This window comes from Aplysia californica, unplaced genomic scaffold, assembly GCF_000002075.1.
Source record: "Aplysia californica isolate F4 #8 unplaced genomic scaffold, AplCal3.0 scaffold00009, whole genome shotgun sequence".
Taxonomy (NCBI): Eukaryota; Metazoa; Mollusca; class Gastropoda; order Aplysiida; family Aplysiidae; genus Aplysia; species Aplysia californica.
Genome location: NW_004797279.1, coordinates 2,540,703 through 2,560,842, shown reverse-complemented (window position 1 = coordinate 2,560,842; position 20,140 = coordinate 2,540,703). Strand labels below are relative to the sequence as shown.

General features: G+C 37.7%; 1 protein-coding gene across 2 annotated transcripts; it reads right to left on the bottom strand.

Annotated features, from left to right (window-relative positions):
• Positions 1–397: 397 nt before the first annotated feature.
• LOC101855069 (protein CROWDED NUCLEI 4) lies at positions 398–17,510 on the bottom strand. Of its 2 annotated transcripts, XM_013082832.2 has the most exons (10): positions 17,113–17,510; positions 16,543–16,696; positions 15,388–15,597; positions 14,549–14,684; positions 13,624–13,959; positions 12,312–12,365; positions 8,894–9,037; positions 7,727–7,990; positions 7,153–7,206; positions 398–6,316 (listed from the first exon to the last, which is right to left on the bottom strand). In XM_013082832.2, exons 1-10 carry the CDS (start codon positions 17,222–17,224, stop codon positions 5,804–5,806), a joined length of 1,977 nt encoding a protein of 658 aa, XP_012938286.1. In that variant the 5' UTR covers positions 17,225–17,510; the 3' UTR covers positions 398–5,803. The 2 variants fall into 2 exon arrangements, with proteins under 2 accessions (XP_012938286.1, XP_005089873.1); XM_005089816.3 differs by having other exon boundaries at positions 16,543–17,510.
• Positions 17,511–20,140: the final 2,630 nt, after the last annotated feature.

Here is a 20,140-nt window from a genome sequence, read left to right as displayed (position 1 = left end):
ACATTTTAGTTAAGTTACAGTAGAGGTTTTACGGCGCTAGCAACTGCATAAGGTCATATGAACGCCAAGGGGTGGATGTCAATAGAGAAGTCCTTACAGGGAATCAGGCTTACTCTGCTCACCTCTCTAGCTTCAACAGCACAAAGTCTGCTTCGACTGTCAAGGCATCCCAGAAATAGCCGGTAACAAGAGTGTGGCAAACATGCAAAAGAAGTAGAGGAAAAATGACGATAGTAAGTAAGGACTAGGAAAGAAAAAGTAGCCCTTCCCTGTTGCAGTTCAGGCAGTTATGAGCATGACAATGATGAATCAGGCCATTTACAATTCTACTGTGCATAAGAACAGGTTAATGTGAAAATGTGTACAAATTCATAGAAACAGCTACCTGAAAGACATGGAAAGTTGATACAAATTTATTTTTTATTTTTTCAAACAAACAAAAAGTGATACGAACATTTTACAAAATTAAAAAGACACATTTATGAGACACAAGGTTTTATGAAGAGTAGGGCCTACATTGATCACAAATTGGGTGCAAGACAAACTTTAAGTTCCTCTTCATAGAACTTAACCTCTTCTTGCCTTACTTACTCTCACTGGTTTGTATAGGACTCTTAGCCAAATGAGGAGAAAAACATGCTAATCACAATAAGAAATAAGTCCACATTTTTCCTTTTACATACCAGATATCTAGTTAACAAAATTCATCTGCTAGTGCAAAAATTTAATACGGGCCGAAATATGATTTACTTTAGCAGCATAATTAAATAGGCTTGAAATAGAGTCTCAATAACTTTTTGATCAGTTTGCAAGAAAGAAATTGTATGCTTCTTCCACCAACCAAAAAAAATTCCACAAAGTATGTTTCATAATTCAAGAACTACTTTAAAACATATTGGCCTTAAAATTCACAGAGGATGGTCGTTTTGAAAGATTAAGAAAAAGTTCACATCTGTTAGCATGGGAGAATGTTATATCCATGAGGAAATAAAACTGTGACGGTTCTTGATTATATGAAGTGCAAAATTTTAGAAATAATTAATTAACACATGACATTAGCATACTTCAATTTAACTTCACAAATTGACAAATAACCATGTATTGCAAGGAAAATATTACATAACACTTCAAGTTTCTATGAGCTTAATGCTAGATCTCTCTGCAGGTTTCATAGTTTCAGGAATAACCATTCCAAAAATGCCGTCACCTCAAAATGAATCACATGAGAAATGTTGGCCATTTCTATTCAGAAATGAGTCAGATAATACAATAAATATACTAAATCACACTACACATTCATCACTAGCGGCAGTGGTGTTGAATTTCTTATAACATTTTGTACTAAATACAAATAATTATCTGCAATTCTCTGCATAAGGTTGAGATTACATTCATCGCATCACTTAGAGTCAAGTCAAAATATTAATCCACATCCACTTACTAAATAATATAAGTAATCTCATTCAGCTGAGTGACCACATTTTACATTCTGGATGCCACACGTTTTGTATTCAGTTTGTTTCAGGCACGACATTATAAATTCATGTATATGACACAAATAGGGCATAGTGAAAAAAGAGAGAGAGAGAGAGAGAGAGAGAGAGAGAGAGAGAGAGAGAGAGAGAGAGAGAGAGAGAGAGAGAGAGAGGGGGGGGGCTTCTCCAAAAAAGATTTTCAATTTTCTGATTATGAATATATGTGGGGCTCTGTGAGAAAAGGGATAGATCTACAGCTCATTGCCAACCTCCTTCCATTGCTTGTTTATATATTCTATTAGAATAGCTTTCCTCTGTTGTTTCAAAAGCAGCAATGAGTGCTTCCATGTTAATTGAATAAAAATTATCCAGTGCAATGCGAGGGTACTCCTTTTTGCCAGAAGGGAAACTGAAAATTTTAGTGTTGCCCTTGGTGCTTTCGACTTAATGGAAAGCCGAACTCATCTCAGTATTGAAAACATACGGGAAACATGACGCAGTGTAGTGCTGATATTGAAACAAAAGCCATCTCATTCTCTCAGGTGACGTACGGCGGGTTCACCAAGGTCAGCACTCGAAAGCGAAACTGAAACAGGATCCAGTGTGTCGGCACTCTCCCACTGACACTGAACTGCACTATCAAAACTGGTATTAGATGACCACAGAAGCACTGCCTCAGCTATTGCCAACATTCCTGCTTCGTATGCCCTTCTTACTGGCAATTTGCCAAAAATAGGAAATGTAGAGACAATTTAACATCCTTCTCAGCTGAAACTATAGAGATGACCGAACTGAAATGCACAGTATCTTGTCACGCGGATCTAGCCATATGTTTAGTGAATAGATTGTAGGACTAAGCACTCACTCAAAGCTATAAGATTACTGAAATTTCAGTAGCTTATTTTAAGTTTTTTTGGTTCTCCCAATTATATCACACTGCTGTTGACATTTATTAGGCAGGACACAAGTCCACTTTCTCTTTGCAATTTATCTCACTAACTGTATAGGTACTAACATTCAAAAAGTTTTCTAAAACATATAACACAAAAATCAAGACACAAATATAATGTCAATGGTCTTGCAAGAACAATTTTGAAAATCAATAGCTTGCATTTTGTACCCTCCAAACACTGACATACACAGGCTAGAAAAAACCTCAAACCTGTAGTACGTATAAAGCTGCATAAGAAAATATTCGCATTTTACAAACCTACATCTGCATCCACAGTCCCCTCCTTTTTCTCTTTTCCATCTACTGCAACATGAAGAAATTAACATGCTCTGAATGAATAGTAGTAGTGATGTACTCACAATTCAATAGACACACACACACTGAGGGGGATAAAAACAAAATAAAAATAGGCAATGACAAGCACTCTCACTCACTCATCCAGCATTTTGCTGTTTATTCAACTGTACTATGCTGTGGTTTGGTGATAGATATTTCAATGGTATCATCATCTGAAACACTAAATAATGTAAAGTCATTTTTGTCCACAAACACTCACTTTCTACAAAAGCTGACATATTTTCAGTTAACACACTAGAACGCTTCCTGTCAAGACCAAAAACATCTTTCTTGTACAGAAAAAAAAAGATTTCTCAAGTATATTTTTTCTCATCACAGCGAAGGATTTTCTTGAACCACAGAGTTAGTGATCTGCATATAAAGGACAAAGTTTCCAAATTATGATTTGCAAAGCAAGCCAGTATATCGAGGTCCATGAAACACTAACCTACCACTTTTGCTGTTCATTTCTCAATTTTTAAAAAGCTGTGACAACCATTTTGACCATTAACACTTTGCCGCCACAATGCTCATATAGTAAAAACTCTTGCCATCAAAGGCAAAGGCATTTGTGGGAAAATCCAAAGAAATTGGGTGGAAAACATCGCCAATTGGCCAAATGAGGCGGCAAAGTCTTAAAATAAGTTCCTAAGCACCTTAAATACAAATGAATAAGCACAAACCAACAGACAACCATTTTGACCATTAAAATAAGTTTCTAAGCACCTTAAACAAAAACTAATAAGCACAAACCAACAGAAAAAGAAATTACAATTAATAACAATAATAAGATACCTCAATTAATAACAATAATAAGATACCTCAATTAATAACAATAATAAGATACCTAATAGTTTATGCACAATTGGGATCAGAGTAGAAAGTTATATTGAATCGATGTACAAGTAACAACCAGATATCAAATATAAGACTTTTGAGTACAAGTACAATACAAGTAGAGGGGGCCATGGCTATAACTGAACAGGACTGCTGGGACCGACACGATATCCCCGTTATAGCTGAATCCTATTATAGACAAGGACTAAGTTTACATACATTGCAACTAATGATTAACGAATGAGATCATTTTCATTACATCAATTACCCACTACCAATCGACAGTTATTGTTCTTTCCTTTCCTGTGGTATTTTTTCCCCTCATTTTTATTTTATTTTTTGTAGTATCTAAAACTTGTCGAAATTGACTAGACAAACCGTAATTTGAGATGCACGGGTAATACTTTCACTGATAATATTACATTCAGGCATAGATTATATGAACACTGAAAACTCAAAATCATGGACAGCTTGTACAATTTGCCATTCCCAGACTGATACTGATATGGGTCACGACGCAGTGGAATCAGGCGCGCGTCAATTTTTAGGCACATGGAGTTATTGATATCATCTTAAAGCTTGCTTATTTGCATTGCTTTTAATGAAAATATTACCCATCAATCTTGAGTAGAAGTTGAATGAGGAGTGGATAGTCCGGTTTCAGAGGTAAAATTAGTACGAAAATGGCCGCCAAAGTTTTGTGACATCCAAAGCTGGAGAGTCCTTGGAAACTGCAAATTGACATTTGTTGTGCCTTTGATCGGCATCTTTCAGTAAAATCCACCATTAAATATACGTTTTTAAATTACATAAAAGGTGTAGAGCCAAAAAAGGAAAATTTGTTTTAAATTGCCAAACAGCCATATAAATGCCAAATTTTTTTATTTCATTATTTTGACAAGCGCCTAATTTCACCAAGATACCTCACATATATCTTTGATTTTTCGCTGTATGTTTACCCGAATTGTGGATGTGTTGAACACATTTGCCAATCCCCAACGTATCTGAGTCATCCAAGCCCGACTGTAATAACCTTTAAATAGAGCATACCCTTGCTTCACATAGTCTACAGCAAGCTCTGTGCATTTTAGTGTTTACAATAATTCAGAATGGAATAGTTACCACAGCTGAGAAAAGGATCACACATAGATCTGTGGTATAACTAGCACCCAGAGCCTTCATTTCCATTCAATTTTTAATTCCTGTAACAAGTCTCCGCCACCCCACGAGAAGACAATGTGATGATGTAGTGCCAGTCCAAGGTCACTCTAAATAATTCACTAGATTTGCATCAACAGAAAAGAGCATCCAGCTTTCTCCCTCCATCACCTGGACACATGGTAAAGACATACAACATGTACACAATCAACTTTGGTCTCCTGTGGATCACCTGGGTACAATTCACCATGTTGGATGTTGTTTTACTTCATTCCCTGTTTTCTGATTTTTTTAGTCTGTATGTTTTAGGACAATGATTTTGTCAATGATAGGAGGACTGTTATAACCCAGCATGCCTGTTCGAATGCCTGCTATAAAACAACTTTTTTGCTATACAACATAAGAGATTGGACTCGCACATTTATTTCAAGCCTTGTATATCTGAAATCCTGTAACAACCGAGACTGTTATATGTGAGACCCACTGCACTGTGGTAAGCTAAGGATTAAATAGTTCAGAACAACATAACTTTCACTGTTCCTAGATTCTCTCTCTCATAAGCTCGTTCTCTCTCTTTCTTCCTCTCTCTCCCCCTTGAAGTCTTTATACTCTATTATTACCCTGACCTCTACACACACACACACACACACCTCTTTCATTCAGCCCATTTCCATTCCTCTTTTTCTCTTCTTTTTTTTTTTTGGACCACTCCTTTACTCTCAAATTCCTGCACACAAATCAAAGACGAAATGGATACACACATAACTACACTTAACAATACCCACAGTTCAGCATCTGTATACATTAACATTCCACCCATGTGCTGCTCTTTATTTTCGGCTATGTTTTAATCTTAAGAGTCCAAAGAGCTGCTAAGCGAAAACAAACCCCATTAGAATACTTATTCTCAACACCACCACCCTTTTCCCCTAACATAAATTTCTATCCATCTTTTGAAAGTACATTGTACCTATCTTGTACATAAACTTTCTTGTACACGAACTATGCCTCTACCAAAATATCTTAAGGGCAGTAATGCAGTATTCTAGTCTGTGCACACCTCCATATGATTTAACAGATCCTTATTCTGACTCTCTGAAAACTCTTTATTGCATTTTGGACATGTCATATACTCTCCCTTTTCTCCATTTTTCTGAGGCCTTCTGCGAGGTGGAGGCATAGATGTGAGCCCAGTCCTTGCTTCTAGCACTTCGTCAGTAGAATCTCCCCCAACATTCCTAGGGAGACTCAAGAACTCCAGTTCTGCATTCCTCAACTGATGAGCTCCAGTCGCAAGTTCTGACGGATCATCTGGGCCCACTCCACTGTCACGAGAACTACCACGGGAGTAGGGGCCTCCAGCAGCATTGTTTTCCTCTCGTGTTTCTGGAGGTGTTGACATAGAAGAGGATGGCGATAGCGACGATGAGCCTGTTGAAGAGACGGGAGCTCGTCCTCTCACATCAAACAAGGCTCTGTTGGCTAGAATTGCAGGCTGATGACCACGGGCTTGGAAAACAGGAAGCTGATTCATTCTGCTGTAGTCCGGTCTGATGGTCTGAAAACAGTCAGAAGAAAAAAGAGAACAACTTAAAATTAGTGATGTATAAAAAGTAGCCTTTAGTTCTTCCAAGTCATGACAATCTGTCAAACAGAGACAGGCATAAAATCACACTTTCAATTGCCAAGTGTTCTAAGGAAAAACTATCACTACCACTTTTTTTATCCTGAGAGATGGAATGTTCAAAGACAAAAGAGGAAATACTGAGTATTTTGCTGGGGTAAATCAAGTACTGTATTAACCCAAAGAAAACAGTAAGAGACAACACATCAAGATACGGAGAAATAAATAACTGATATAGATCTGGCCTATGGAGACGAATAAATACCTGACTTGCCTACTGAGACCCATTATTAGTTTTTACCTTATTACACATATATATATATAAACAGCCTTGTGTAGACACTAGCTCACAACCAGTGAGGAGAGTAGAACTTTTTTTAAAGTATAAAGTAAATTCCATTCATATGTCTTAACTGTCACACTGCTCTGTCATGAGGACAAACTGAACAAATAGCCTTAAAATCCATATCTCTGGGAGACAGTACACTATTATTTTGTATATTCAGGCCTGCATCAAATTATAGGTGTAACTTACTGCAGCAGTTCACATTTTTACTCCGTGTAGACAACACATCCTTCACACATAAAATCATTTCAAAACCAAAACGTTCACAAGTAGACACTATGCATGCCAACCACTGAACTACTACAGGATAGAGGCCTCCTAAAAAAACTCATAATAGGCAATAAATGATGCAAAACTAACTAAAGGAGAAAGTATAAAAGTTGTAAATTATGTTACATGAAACCAAAAAAAATTTTAACAGTACCTGATGCAACATTTGCTTTTTCAGGAAGTCAGATTCAGTTTTCACTGCATTGTTCTGCAACACAAATTTTTTAATATATGCTCATTTTCAAGTGCAATTCAAAGAGGGAAAAAAAATGTACACAAATTATAAAAAAGAATACATTATCATACGCAACTAAAACTTTATTTACTCACTTGCAGTTAATTTTAAAAAGAATTTCAAATTCACATTTCACAGTTATAAGTTTTTAAAGAACTACACAAATGACCCAAATAAGGGCTACCTGAAGCAAGCTAGTTAAAAATTTCAGGTCGTTCTTTTCACTTCTCAGTCAGCATCATCTTAAAGATTTGTTTTGTATGACAAAAGCTCAATATTACTGAAAATAGTATTGTCTTTTGAGCTACAGCTTAATGAAGTCCTATTTGAAAAAAAAACCAACTAAAGAAAACACAGGAAATAATCTTGCAGCGGAAGAAACAAAGAAATCTTGCCATCTCAATGTTTTTCTGAGCCTAATACGGTACTAAGAAATCTAGCTAAAGATGCTAATAATTTAAAAATTACTCACCCAAAGGAGGCCGAAACTCACCTCAGCTAATAACCTGTTCACCTCCTCCTGCAACTGCTTTGCTTTATTAACAGCCTTCTCCCTGTCTTTACGTTCATTATTGAAGTCCTCTGTACACACTTGAATTTGCTGTTTTAGTATTTCCACAATGCTCATGTCAAACTGTGGTTGTTGCCTCTGAGCGGCAACTTCTTGTTTTAACTTGTCACATTCTTGGACAGATCTTCTTAGTTGAACATTTTCAGCTTCCTTGTGGTCAAGATGGACTCGCAGCAATGTTATTTCCTGCAAAAAAGGTACAGAAATTCATAAATATACATAATTTTGACACTTTGAGTCGTAGATTCGTGTTTCTAGCAATGCAATGATACCATAACCTAAGGAAAGAAATGATTTCCAGAGAAAAAAATAATTAGTTTCAGGAATAGATTAATCATTATCACACATATACTGATTCAGTGCCCTACTAAGCTAACAGAGCAACATCTGTTGCATTTCAGAACTAATCAATCTTTTTTTTCTGGGTAAAAGAGAAGCACAACCAACGATAGTAGCTCATTAAGTGCTGGGAAAAACAAGGACAGACACTCGGGAACATTAAAGACACATCAAAAGGATTAACCTATTTGATCCATCTGAACAGGCCGTAATTATAAAATCTTCTTGAAACATCTCAAGCACATTCTCTGCATCCCTCTTGTACCCTTTCCTTGCCCTTCCCCTCTCCTATGTCAAAGTGAGACTATGTGCCATCTTTGAAGAAAACTAGTACAGACTTTTGCATCAAGAGAGGTCCAGACAAATTTACAACAAAGCAGCAAGCAACAAATATACCACAAAGAGGTGCTGAGAAGCACATATCAAAAGCAGGCAGTGAGAGAAGGCATCATACACTCATCAGGAAAAAAAAAGGTCTTAGTTATTAAAATGGATAATGTGCCTAGCTTCCACAAATTAAAATTGTACACATACTCACAGTAGACTAGATCTATTAAAATTTAAACCACTTGAACTGAAGTGATTTCTACATGTGTCAATGGGAAGTTATGTAAAGAAGAAAATATATTTTTTCCACAGATGCACAGTATCAGAAGAAAACCGGGAAGACATAAGTTGATTTGGAAGCATAAGAACACAGAAGTACAGAAAAGGAGTTATCTAGTAGAAGTGAGTTTTGAGATGTTTTACCTGTTTCAAATTATCAGTTGCCGCATTGATCATGTGACTCATCTGGTCTGCTTCTTCCAGTTCGCTGATCCTGGCTTGAAGAGCATGCACCTCTTTCTCTTTATTATCACTGTGACTCTGCCATCGGTGGTTCATCAACACAACCTGTGCGATCAGGCAAAATGTACTCAATGTTGTTTTGACCACGCCATAACTTCTGACCAATGAGATGGCACAGCAAATGCTCAAAACATTATAAAGAATTTTTAATTCATGACTTGACTAGAAATATTGATAAAGTGTGCACATTAAAACAGGCTCTCATATTCATAAAATAAGGAAGAAAAAAAAACACTCTCAAAATCACACATGAAGCAAATACAGGGAACCCTCAACTCTTAAGGCCAAGAGTCAATGCTCATTTTGAAACTCTATAGTTAATGCACCAATCTGAAATCTCTTAAAACATTCGATTTGAGATGAACTATGTACTATGATTTTTCTTTTTGATTTCATTTTAATTAAAAGACAACCATTTAAATTTGTGTCAAGTATTTATTACAGTAGTCTTCGCCTAAACGCACGGTGCTCGGGAGGGCTCCTTAGCGTGTGTTTACACGGAGCGTGCGTTTACATGAACCTTTGCAAGGGGAGGAAGGGACGCAGTCATCTCAATTCCTGATTACTCTAGTGACCTCCCTTGGAGAGAGGGGGTCATTTTGGCAGATAATGTGACGACACGTGACTGTTTTGTGAAGGATTCCCCGACAGGGATTAAGAATACAAAGGCGTTGAGTGGGGGGGGGGGGGGGGGGAGGAAGACAAACCCAATGTAATGAATATGCACTATAAACGTCGGGAACAGATAGCCTAAGAGGAAACTGTTGGTCATAGTCATAGAGTCGACGGACCGGCCACGTGGCTTTCCAAGCGACCACCCCCGACCATAAATTCATGCAGAATCATCCTCGAGAAACATTTTCTCTTGTGATTCGTTGAACAAGTACGTTATAAGTTCTTAGAGTACAGCTGATTAGGCTTACTAGGCTAATCTTTAAAATCCTATAGAGGCCTGTCTAGTGTTTGACGGCATTCACAAGTGTCGCGCATCAGGCCTAGGTTTAACTAAACATTACATGCAGTCACCCAAACACCAGTCAGAAACCTTCTCTCAAAGATACATTTCCAGTGACCAATCAAAAAACATTTCAGTTTCCCCCTCCCAACATTTAACCGACCAGCCCTAGATCGAGACCTATGTGTGGTGTGTAAACGGCAGTAAACGCAGTCCATTACTCTCTTTGTACAGCGAGAGGGGCACTCTCACCAAATATCCGGTTTTCTAGTAAATTCTAGGCTTGTCTTATGCAGGCTGTGCAGGTTGTCATGAAAATTGCCCCTTGCTAAGCTTAATTTGTCGGCGTGTTTCGCGGATCGAAGCGTGCGTATAGAGGGAGTGACCGTGCGTTTGTACGTCTAAATTATATAGTAAAAAACCCGTCAGATGACGAAAGCGTGCGTTTGAGCGGAGCGTGCTTTTGTATGGCGTGCGTTTAGGTGGATAAATACTCATAACATGACCTAAGTCACATTATTACAGTCAAAGTTTTTATTACTGCCCCCCTCCCCCCCCCCCCCCCCCCCCACAACCCCCTTCCTCGTTGTATCCCCAGCCCACTGTTACCGTCCAGTTTTGCCAGTGAGCTGTAAAGAATGCCAGTAATAGAAATACTACAGAAAAAAAAAATCTGTGACCGAACCGAGGCTCTAACCTGGACTTTCTGCTTTCGAGACAAGCGCACTAACCACCCCGCCACCACAAGCTACAGGCTTTAAAAATACTGCAACAGTGCTTTGCGGTTGTGTTGCCACCGAGAACGAAAACAAAGTGGGAATCCCTCAATGATGTCAAACAAGATGGCTTTACTATAAATATCGGCCAATGGCGTACATCTGTCGTTCTCAAGTTATCCGCATGTGAAACCTGGTGCCATCTCATGAAGTTTTAGACTAAGGGAAAAGACTTAATAATATTGTCATTCATCCAGTGATGGCAGAATCATTTCCCTTGACATTGGGGAGTTGGTGCTACTAAACAGAGGACAAAATTACACCCTGTCATACCGCCTTGTTTAATAAAAATATATTTCACTCTATCACACATTTACTGCTCCCTTTCCATCAGATGTAAAAATAAACAAAGAAAAAAGCCTTATAAAAATTCTTCTCACCATCAATCTCTTCTTCACAAAAACAAACTAACAGAAAAATACAAAGTTTTGGCTGCAGAAAGTTGTTAAGTTCTTAACTCAGTCATTACGCCGAGCCGTGGGGGGCGGCGCGGCTCAAGTGCCGTCAGTACGTTAGGCCGTCCCCGGCGGCTCGAGAACCGACGTTCAATTTTAGCTTGGTTTCTATTCCAATACACTTATCCATGTTAAAATAAAGGTCATAATATAATGTTGACTTCCGGGTCAAGCGTTTCCACCGAAAATCGGAAGTTTTGATTCAGTTTTGAAACATGATTTCGTAGTCTATTCGACTTTGTTTTATCGCGAAGCCCAAATTATAGCCCAGACACTAGTCTAAGTACTTTTACACAACAAAATGTATAATTATTTTGCTCACTAAAGAAGTGTAGGTCTCTTCTTTATAATATTGATACTATCGGACGCAAATTGCCGGTGCACTGTAATTGAGAAATCAATATTTTTGAGTGCTAGATCTAGGCCTAGATCTAAATAGTCAAAATATTTTTTTCTCCCCAAAATCACTACTTTTGGGTGAAATTAATCAAAAAGTACCACTCAAGACATGTATAGGTTTATTCCAAGTGCAATTCTGAATAATTCCATATAAGTTACGCGTATTTTTTTCTGTTTGTGATCCTTTTTTCAAAATTATTTTTAAAATTATTTTTTTTCAATATCGGATGTTATGATCCAAATGTACAAATATTATGGAATGTATGTAAATAACTGCACATTTTTTAACATTTTCCTGTTCTATATACAGTTATGGTTATTTTGAGGTATCATTTGACTAGGTGCAAACATGTTTTTTTAGTTTCACCTGACTGAGATTATAAAATTTTTATTTTCCAATTTTATCCGCATCCAATCACAATTGTGTTGCATAATCGCCTCTTACAGGAACCAAAGTTGAAAAATACGCAAATAAATAATGCAGGTGTATTCTACAAACCATACTGAAAATGTTGGTACATAATATATTGATATTTATTTGAATTTATGGCCCCAAAGACCTGTGAACTGCGCACTAGTCATCATCTCATGTCGCCCTCCCGAAAAGAATTCGTCCACAAGCCGAAAATAATACGTAGCGAATGAGTTAAATCATATCATACTTAAATAAGCTGGGCAGAGTCCAGGCATAATGACCTACTTTATATATCTGGTTCATGACAATTATTACTTACTTTTTCATAGTTACGCTGCAGTTCTGCATATTTCTCTTCTGTTATGCCGAGCTCCTGTGGAGGAATCAAATATTGTGATGAAAATAAAAGGTCAACATGCATCAAAACAGCACATTCAACATCAACAGCATTTCGATAAAAATTGGTTGTAATGAACAGAAATGAAAGAAACACTGTGCAACGCTGAGGCTTTAAAAAATTGAATCTAGCTTTATAGCCTGTTTTTGACATGTTAGACCATTTCTATTTATTTTCAGGGACATTAATGATAGGTATTTCAATCACAGTCAAAATTTGAAAACTCACTTGCACTTGAGACTCAAACATCCCTCATCTTCCAAAAATAGTTGACTTATAATACTTTTACAGGTACAAAGTCACATATTGTACTCAAAAAAGAGTCATGAGGCTGCATAATCATAATCTTCAGTCACATCCCGAGAAAATAGCCCAAACTATTTTTGTTGCCAAATAGGGCAGAAATTAGAAAAAGTCTCTTGTACAGTGACCCCTGAGGATGTCTGCTATATTATGGGGTCAGTTAGATAAATAAAGGTAAAAACAGTATAACACAGATAGCTTAAATTCGTCGGGACCAGCCTCGGTAGTTCGGGGGATTTGCAGTTCAAGGGATATATCTTACAAAGATAAAAAAAGAAAAGAAAAAAACCCAGACCGCAGGCACAGTTCAATGGATGCATGATTTCCAGTCTTCTGTGTTCGACCTATCCATGTTATACCGTGCATAGGTTTTTAAAAACCCTCATTTAAATTAAGCCCTTTTATGAGTGTCCTAATATAACATAATATTCGAAGGTTCACAGGGAATAAAAATATGCTCAACACATTGTGTGTATGGAGCGAAAGGTGCAGAAATACGATATTTTGTAATTTGAGCCAGTTACTATTTTTACATACATGTATGCTGGCTTTTTTCATGTTTCCAAAGTTCAGCAACTTTTGGGGAGACATTTTTGTAGGTCTTGTGTACATTTTTTTTTCACAGCTCCAATCAAAAGCAGTCAGACACAGAGTAACATGGCCAAACCCTGCCTTGAATTGCCTCGCTGTCCATACATAATTTGTGGGACTGTTTAAGAGATGCAGAGATTACCTTTGCAATGTTATAAGCCCATTTCAACCATAAGGCATAATGCCAACTCTCTGAAAACTGTTGATAATTCCAAGGGAAAATCTTGACTTCTCAACCTCCATGGCCCACACTGGAACAAAATCATTTTACCATAGACAAATATCTTCAATGATCTCATGGCAACAACAATAATCAGAACACTGATGAAAACAACATCACCTTTTCATTTGTCTCATTCCTCTTTTGCTGCTCTTCTTTCACCATCTGAGTCTTTTCTAGCTGACTTTGCAGCTGGACACATTGTTCTGACACTTGTTTCAGAGACGTCCTCAAAACTTCCATCAAGGATTGTGGAAGGTCGAAGGTTTGTGTCTCTTTACACTCCACACTTATATCAGATCTTGTAACAGCCACATTTTCTGAGTGCGTTTTCAGTTCCATTTCATATTGTTGAACTATTCTCATCTTCATATTTTCCATTTCAAATAGCTGAGCTTTCAACTGATTGTTCTCAGCTTCAAGTTTTTCCAACGAGGCCTTCATGGATTGTACATCCTGGTAAAACAATATAGTATAGTATTATACAGTGTCAATATACAGTAATAAAAGTTCACATCAAACTACTTTCAAATGACTCAAATCTAGTATAACTATAACAATTTTGTCACAATGCTCTGACCTTTTTAAACAATTATTACATTTCTGAAACAAATATTTTTAACAATCAACCAACTTTAAGCATACCACAAATTTGATGAGTCCTCTTGAATACAAAATTTCACTTTAGACTTAGACTTTAGTGGAAAAAAATTCTCTTATTCTGTCTCAGTTCACAAAATATTATAACATTTGAATTTGGCACCTTTTATTATTTTTGTCCAAACAGATGAAAAAGAGGATTTGAAGGAACAAGTAAGCTAAAGGCTAAAGCAGTTCAAAGACGCTAATCTATTTCTATCCCACACGATTAAAATCTGACACAGAAAAGAAAGGTACAGACCAGCCTCTTTGAAAATAAGAATTTCAAGATTTTGTTATCTTACTGTATGTCAGAGTAGGTAAGAGTTTATATCCAAACAATCAACAAGTCAGGACACATTCAAATTCAATAGCTCTACTACGATCTCTCTATTTTGACTCTTACCTCTGTCACCTTTTTGCCAGCTGGATTTTCTGAATTTTTCAACTGACTTCTTAATCTTGCATTCTCTCGAGCCAAATTGTCTAAAGTTTGCTTTGAAGGACCAGGCACAAACAATTCAGTTTCTTCGATGTTCACACTGTTAGATGACATGGAAAGAAAATATTTTAGATGCAACAAAATTATATATGAATCAACACAACAATAGACTCAAATTCAAAGGCATTTTTGGAGGATCTTTTTCTATTGATGTATGAGTGTATTATAAGGTGTGGGTAATCTAAGAGGTTAGGCTTCCGGACTCGTAATCGTGAGTTTGTGGCTTCGAGAGTTTAAGCCACGGGCCCGACGTTGTGTACTTGGGAAAGGAAATTTTCACAAATTTTCCTTACTTCACCTAGGTGGGAATGGGTACCCAGGTATAGACAGCAAACAAATTTGTGTTAGTGTTTGAGCACCTGGTCTATAAATGGCAGCTTATACGTACGGTATGCTTCCCAGGAAGTTGAGATTGTTTCAGAATGATATCAGGTCTGCTGGAGTAATTGTCTTGTAAAGAGCATAGAAAGCTTGCTGTTGAGCAGGTATTTGTGCTATCTAATATTATTATTGTAGGCCTATGCTTGACATGGAACACACCTTCAAAACAACTAAGACAGAAAAAAATGGTGTAATTTTTCCTACTAAATAAACAGTTAAGACTGGAAATGAAGAACTAAAGTACAGCCCAGCTCTTGTTTAAAAAAATGAAATGAAAGACTGAACACAACATTTTGCTCACCTTTGCATACCGTTGACTGAACTATAAATTTTCTCAGAAAATAATATAATAATATACTCACCTGCTCGACAATCCATTTGTTGAAAGTCTGTTCTGAAGATTTGCTACTGCTGTCTCTAACACTTTGCACTGCTTTGATAATTTTATAACGTCCCTCTTGGATTCTCGCAACATTAGACTGACAGTGTCTACTCCTGCACAGCGGTTCTTGTACACAGATAACTGGTCATACATTTCTTTGAGAACAACCTTTAAGTTCGAGACATGCTGCCTGTGGAATGTAACCAAGTAATGATAAATATAGTCATTATAGTCATTTTAACTCGGGGAAATATTGAGATTAAATTCCTTTAAAACATGGTACTCACAAAACTATACTACAGAACGAAACATTGACATTGAATTAGTCTCATAATTCAATGTATCCAATAGAGGAAGTAACATCATGAAATCATTTACAAACCCAGCACTTTATATCATAAAAGACAAACATAGACAACGCCATTTTTCTTAATATGATATTTTTTGGTCAGCCTGGCCATCCCTTTCACGCTGCTGGCTAAGTTTTAAAAAATAGCACACATTGTCATTTTTCAGAAAAAATACTGTTCAATGTTGACACTCACAGGGAGGCTAATGCTTCAGAAAAAGATAGAAGTACTTACTATACACCCTATTCACTCAAACAAAATAAACTTTTTTCTAAAATGTAGGTTGTATGTTTACGCCCCCTTTGTTGGTGCTTTTTCGGTAGTTCCCACCCCCCTTATTTGACTATTTGAGCCTTGATCTACATCTAGGTCTATATACGTTTGATGCGCGGCAAGCTAAGATATCAAACCTAATAACTGCAAAACATCAAATTAGGTAAAATTCAGGGGGGGCCCTGAAACCCCCCTACTCTTGGGGCCAAAACCCGCGACCCACAATGGCGGGGTGGGAACTACCGAAAAAACGCCCATTAGTTTACATTATAACAAAAATTCATGAAACATAATAGATCATATGGGAGGTAGGCTTCCAACCGCATGCCTGCCTGGGCCAGCCTGAGCTGAGTGGGATGTACAGCACCTCAGCAGAAAAATCGAGGGTCTCCTACAAGATCAGCAAAGCGCCTTTAACCACCCACAGATGATATATATAGGCTCGCCTTCGATAAAAATAGGCTATACAAAATTATAAGGCCTACTAAATCTAGATATAGAGATCTACATACCGTAAAGCATCTCTTTCTTCCTCTACTGCCATTGCTCCTCCAGGTACTCGAGGAGTAAGGGTTTTCTTTGACATTACAGTAGACTCGTCAGGATCAGATGTCAAGTCAGCACCCAGTTGTAGAACATTTTGATCTGCTCTTGGGAAAGCAGTCTCTGTAGTTGTATTTGTATATTTTTGAGGAATTTCTGTGCTTTCAGAATCCATTAGACTAAGAATAAAGATCCAGACTATCTAGGTCTAGATCTAGATCTAGATAGATCTAGATCTATATATCAATATATCTAGAATCTAGATCTCTACTGCGCACCAACCAATGATAGTAGTAGACTAGAATCTAGATGATTGTACAGTAACTATTCTATGTACTACTATCATGTACGTGACATAATGTTCTCTCGGTCTCAGATGTAGAATCTAGCTCTAGATTCTAGATCTAGATAGATCTCTAGTCAATAGTCAAACTGATCAATTTAATATCAACTTGGTGGGCAGGGGGACAGAACAGTGGCACTATCACAAGCTTTCACTTTCAAGTTTCATGCCTCTCATTACTCTCAACCGTCTTAACCTCTCAATCCCGTAGTCTTGTAGTCTGTTTGAAAACACTTCTGGATCAAGATAGAATCACTCTGACAACACATTGACCAGAATTCTCTTGATGATGATAAAACAGAAACCATCCGACAAGGATATTGAATCAAGGCCAATGGATCGACTGACTCATCTGTGCCTCAGTCCAGTCTAAAATCTACTTCGCACTTAAGACTAGGATCAAGATCAAGCCTAGGCTATGTTTCACTTCCCCGATAGATTTCTAGAACCTAGATCTATCATCCGAGTAAAAATAGATCTAGATCTAGATCTAGGCCTAACGATCCAAATAATAAGGTCTAGATTAGTTCGCACTTGATGGAGTAGATCGGTGTCAATTTTACTGCTGGGATATGCCCATGTCTAATCTAAGCGGAAGCGTAGGCCTTGGAGGGGGGGGGGGGGGGGGTTAATTGGTGTAATGTCATTTTGGTGACGGATTTGGTTCTTTGGGCTTTCCTTCTGTCTAAATTTAGATCAGAGAGGGTTTACAGTAATAGAGAGGTGACACTCGTGGCGGCGCTCCATAACAACCTTGGAGCTTATCGGGCCTGCCGCCATCTTTGTAAGTTCAAAACAATGCAGCGTACGCAGCGTAATCTCCTTTCAAAACAAGCTGCTCGGACTCCATTTTCTCTCAAAATTTCTTCGTCAATGTTAATTACAGCATTATAAGCACTCACGTACAGTTGTAATGTAATAAGGATGTTAACAAATCTTACTTGCATCAAATTTCCAGCTCATTTAGTCGAATTATTACAGTAACACGTGTACTATGTATACACATTGTGATGGTAAGATATTCTGTTTTACATGTTTTAGAGACGAAATTGGGATAATAAGGATCAAAACAAAATTATAAACGGGATGATAACATTTGCTGAGTTTTTGGAAGTCGAACTTCATTATTTTTTACAAAAAACGAAGACTTCTTGATAGTAACAATATAATAAGGACAGCAAGAAATCTTACTTGCATCAAATTACCAGCTCACTCAGTCGAACATTTGGTAATACATGTACTATGTATACACGTTGTGACGGCAAGATAACTTTTTAAAAACTTGTTTTAGAGAAGAAATTGGGATAATAAGGATCAAAACAAAAATATAAACGGGATAACAAAATTTGCAGACTTTTCGGTCATAGAACTTCATCAGTGCAAAATGATATCATCACTGACATTATTTTTACAAAAACGTAGTCTTCTTGACTTAAACTTACAACAGAATATATTTCTAACAAAATTGAAAATGATTACACAAAAGATGGTAGTGAGAGTGGGATGGGATGGGCGAAGAATGAGGAAGGAGAGGGCAAGGCAGATAAGAGTGAAGTATGAAGGTGGAAATTACCCCCCCCCCCCACACACACACACACAAAAACAAGAATAAAACAGCCCCCCCCCCCCCCCCAAATAAAGCGAGGAGGGAGGGGCACCTTTAAAACACCAAGACACTTTATCTAAATTTTACCAAATACTGTTAAGGGTATTGAAAAATTAATAGAGAATTTGAAATGATAGGCTTATAATAATAAGATTTTCAAAACAGATTGCACTAATTTATGACATTTCACTCTTGACAATGTCACACCCCATGCACAGACAGACGACACGTGGCATCAAAAATGTTATTCACACACCAAACACACTTCAATGACATTCTTTGAAGGCACTGTCGAACCTCCGACGAGACTTCAAAAAACAGCAAGGAATTTACTTTTGACACATTGGAGTCAACAAAGGCACCGATGCAGGTTTCACATTTTCAAATGCTTTGTCAACCTTAACAACACAAAACCAGCAATGTAAGCAACATGCAGAGCAAATTGACAAGTATGCTAGAGTAGATCTAGGCACATACGTGCAGTTATCATCATGGCAAACTGAATTTTCTGAAATCTTTTTTTCATTCTGTTTTTACTGTGAGATGCATTTACGGCTAAATCAGAAGGCATTTCGTCATCAAGTTCAGTGCCATTGCTAGAGACTGATATTTTTAAAAACATTTGGTAGGAAATTTTGAATTTTGCCTGGGTGGCGACCGAAGCCTACTCTTATCGATTTTAGACCACCAAGGGACCTTTAATTTACGCAATTTGCATACGCGACCTCCGAGATTTTTTCGCCCTTGTCCGAGAAGGCTAGGGGTAGATCTTTCCTACCAGAAGATCAGGGGTGTGGCTGAAAGACAGAGGTAAGAAGGAGCCAAGGAGTAGCAGTAGAAAGGCTGCAGAAAGAGTCCGGAGCCCTGAGGAGGTAGGGGCAGAAAGTGGAGGTGAAAGCAGACGAAAGAGAAAGTAGAAGTTTAGAGAACAAAATTTTTCCGTCACTACTCGGATTCGAACCCAGGACCTTTGAATGAGAGGCCCACCGGACCCGAACGCTACGCAAACTGCCATTCGGTTGACACTAAGTTTACAACTGAGAGAACTGAGCTGATCTCACAAACATGGCCGACCGTCGCCTGCAGCGGCTTCACGTTACGCGACTCGCGGCCTCTCCTATTATAGTTCCTCCAAGATAACAACAGTGCATTGTTTCGCGTATCGCCCGGCGCGGGGTGCGAAAACACTTACGCGCGGTGATCGCTGCCACGGCGATGCTCAGGGATGCTGTCATGTCATGACAAAATGTAGTACCGTTTGTAGTTAGTTCATTAGGTTACTAGGCCTTTAACAAAGAAGGAGGCCTGTTATTTCTATCTCATATTTAAGGCAACCCCCTGCCTCCCTCGGCCATAAACTGTAAGACTTGTTTTTGGCTTAAGTTAACATACATTCTAATAAACAAATAGACGCAGATACATTACTTCGTCTCTATAAATCTGAAAAAATAATATCAAAGTAATTAAAGGAATACCGTAATCGGTTTAAATAACAAAGCGGAAGTGTATTCAGTTTGTGCATGGAGTGTCAGTGACAGTCTGGTAGGACCACAATCACATTGTCACTATTTTGATCTATATTTTTCTATTCATCAAAATATATTCGTCCTCCTTTGGA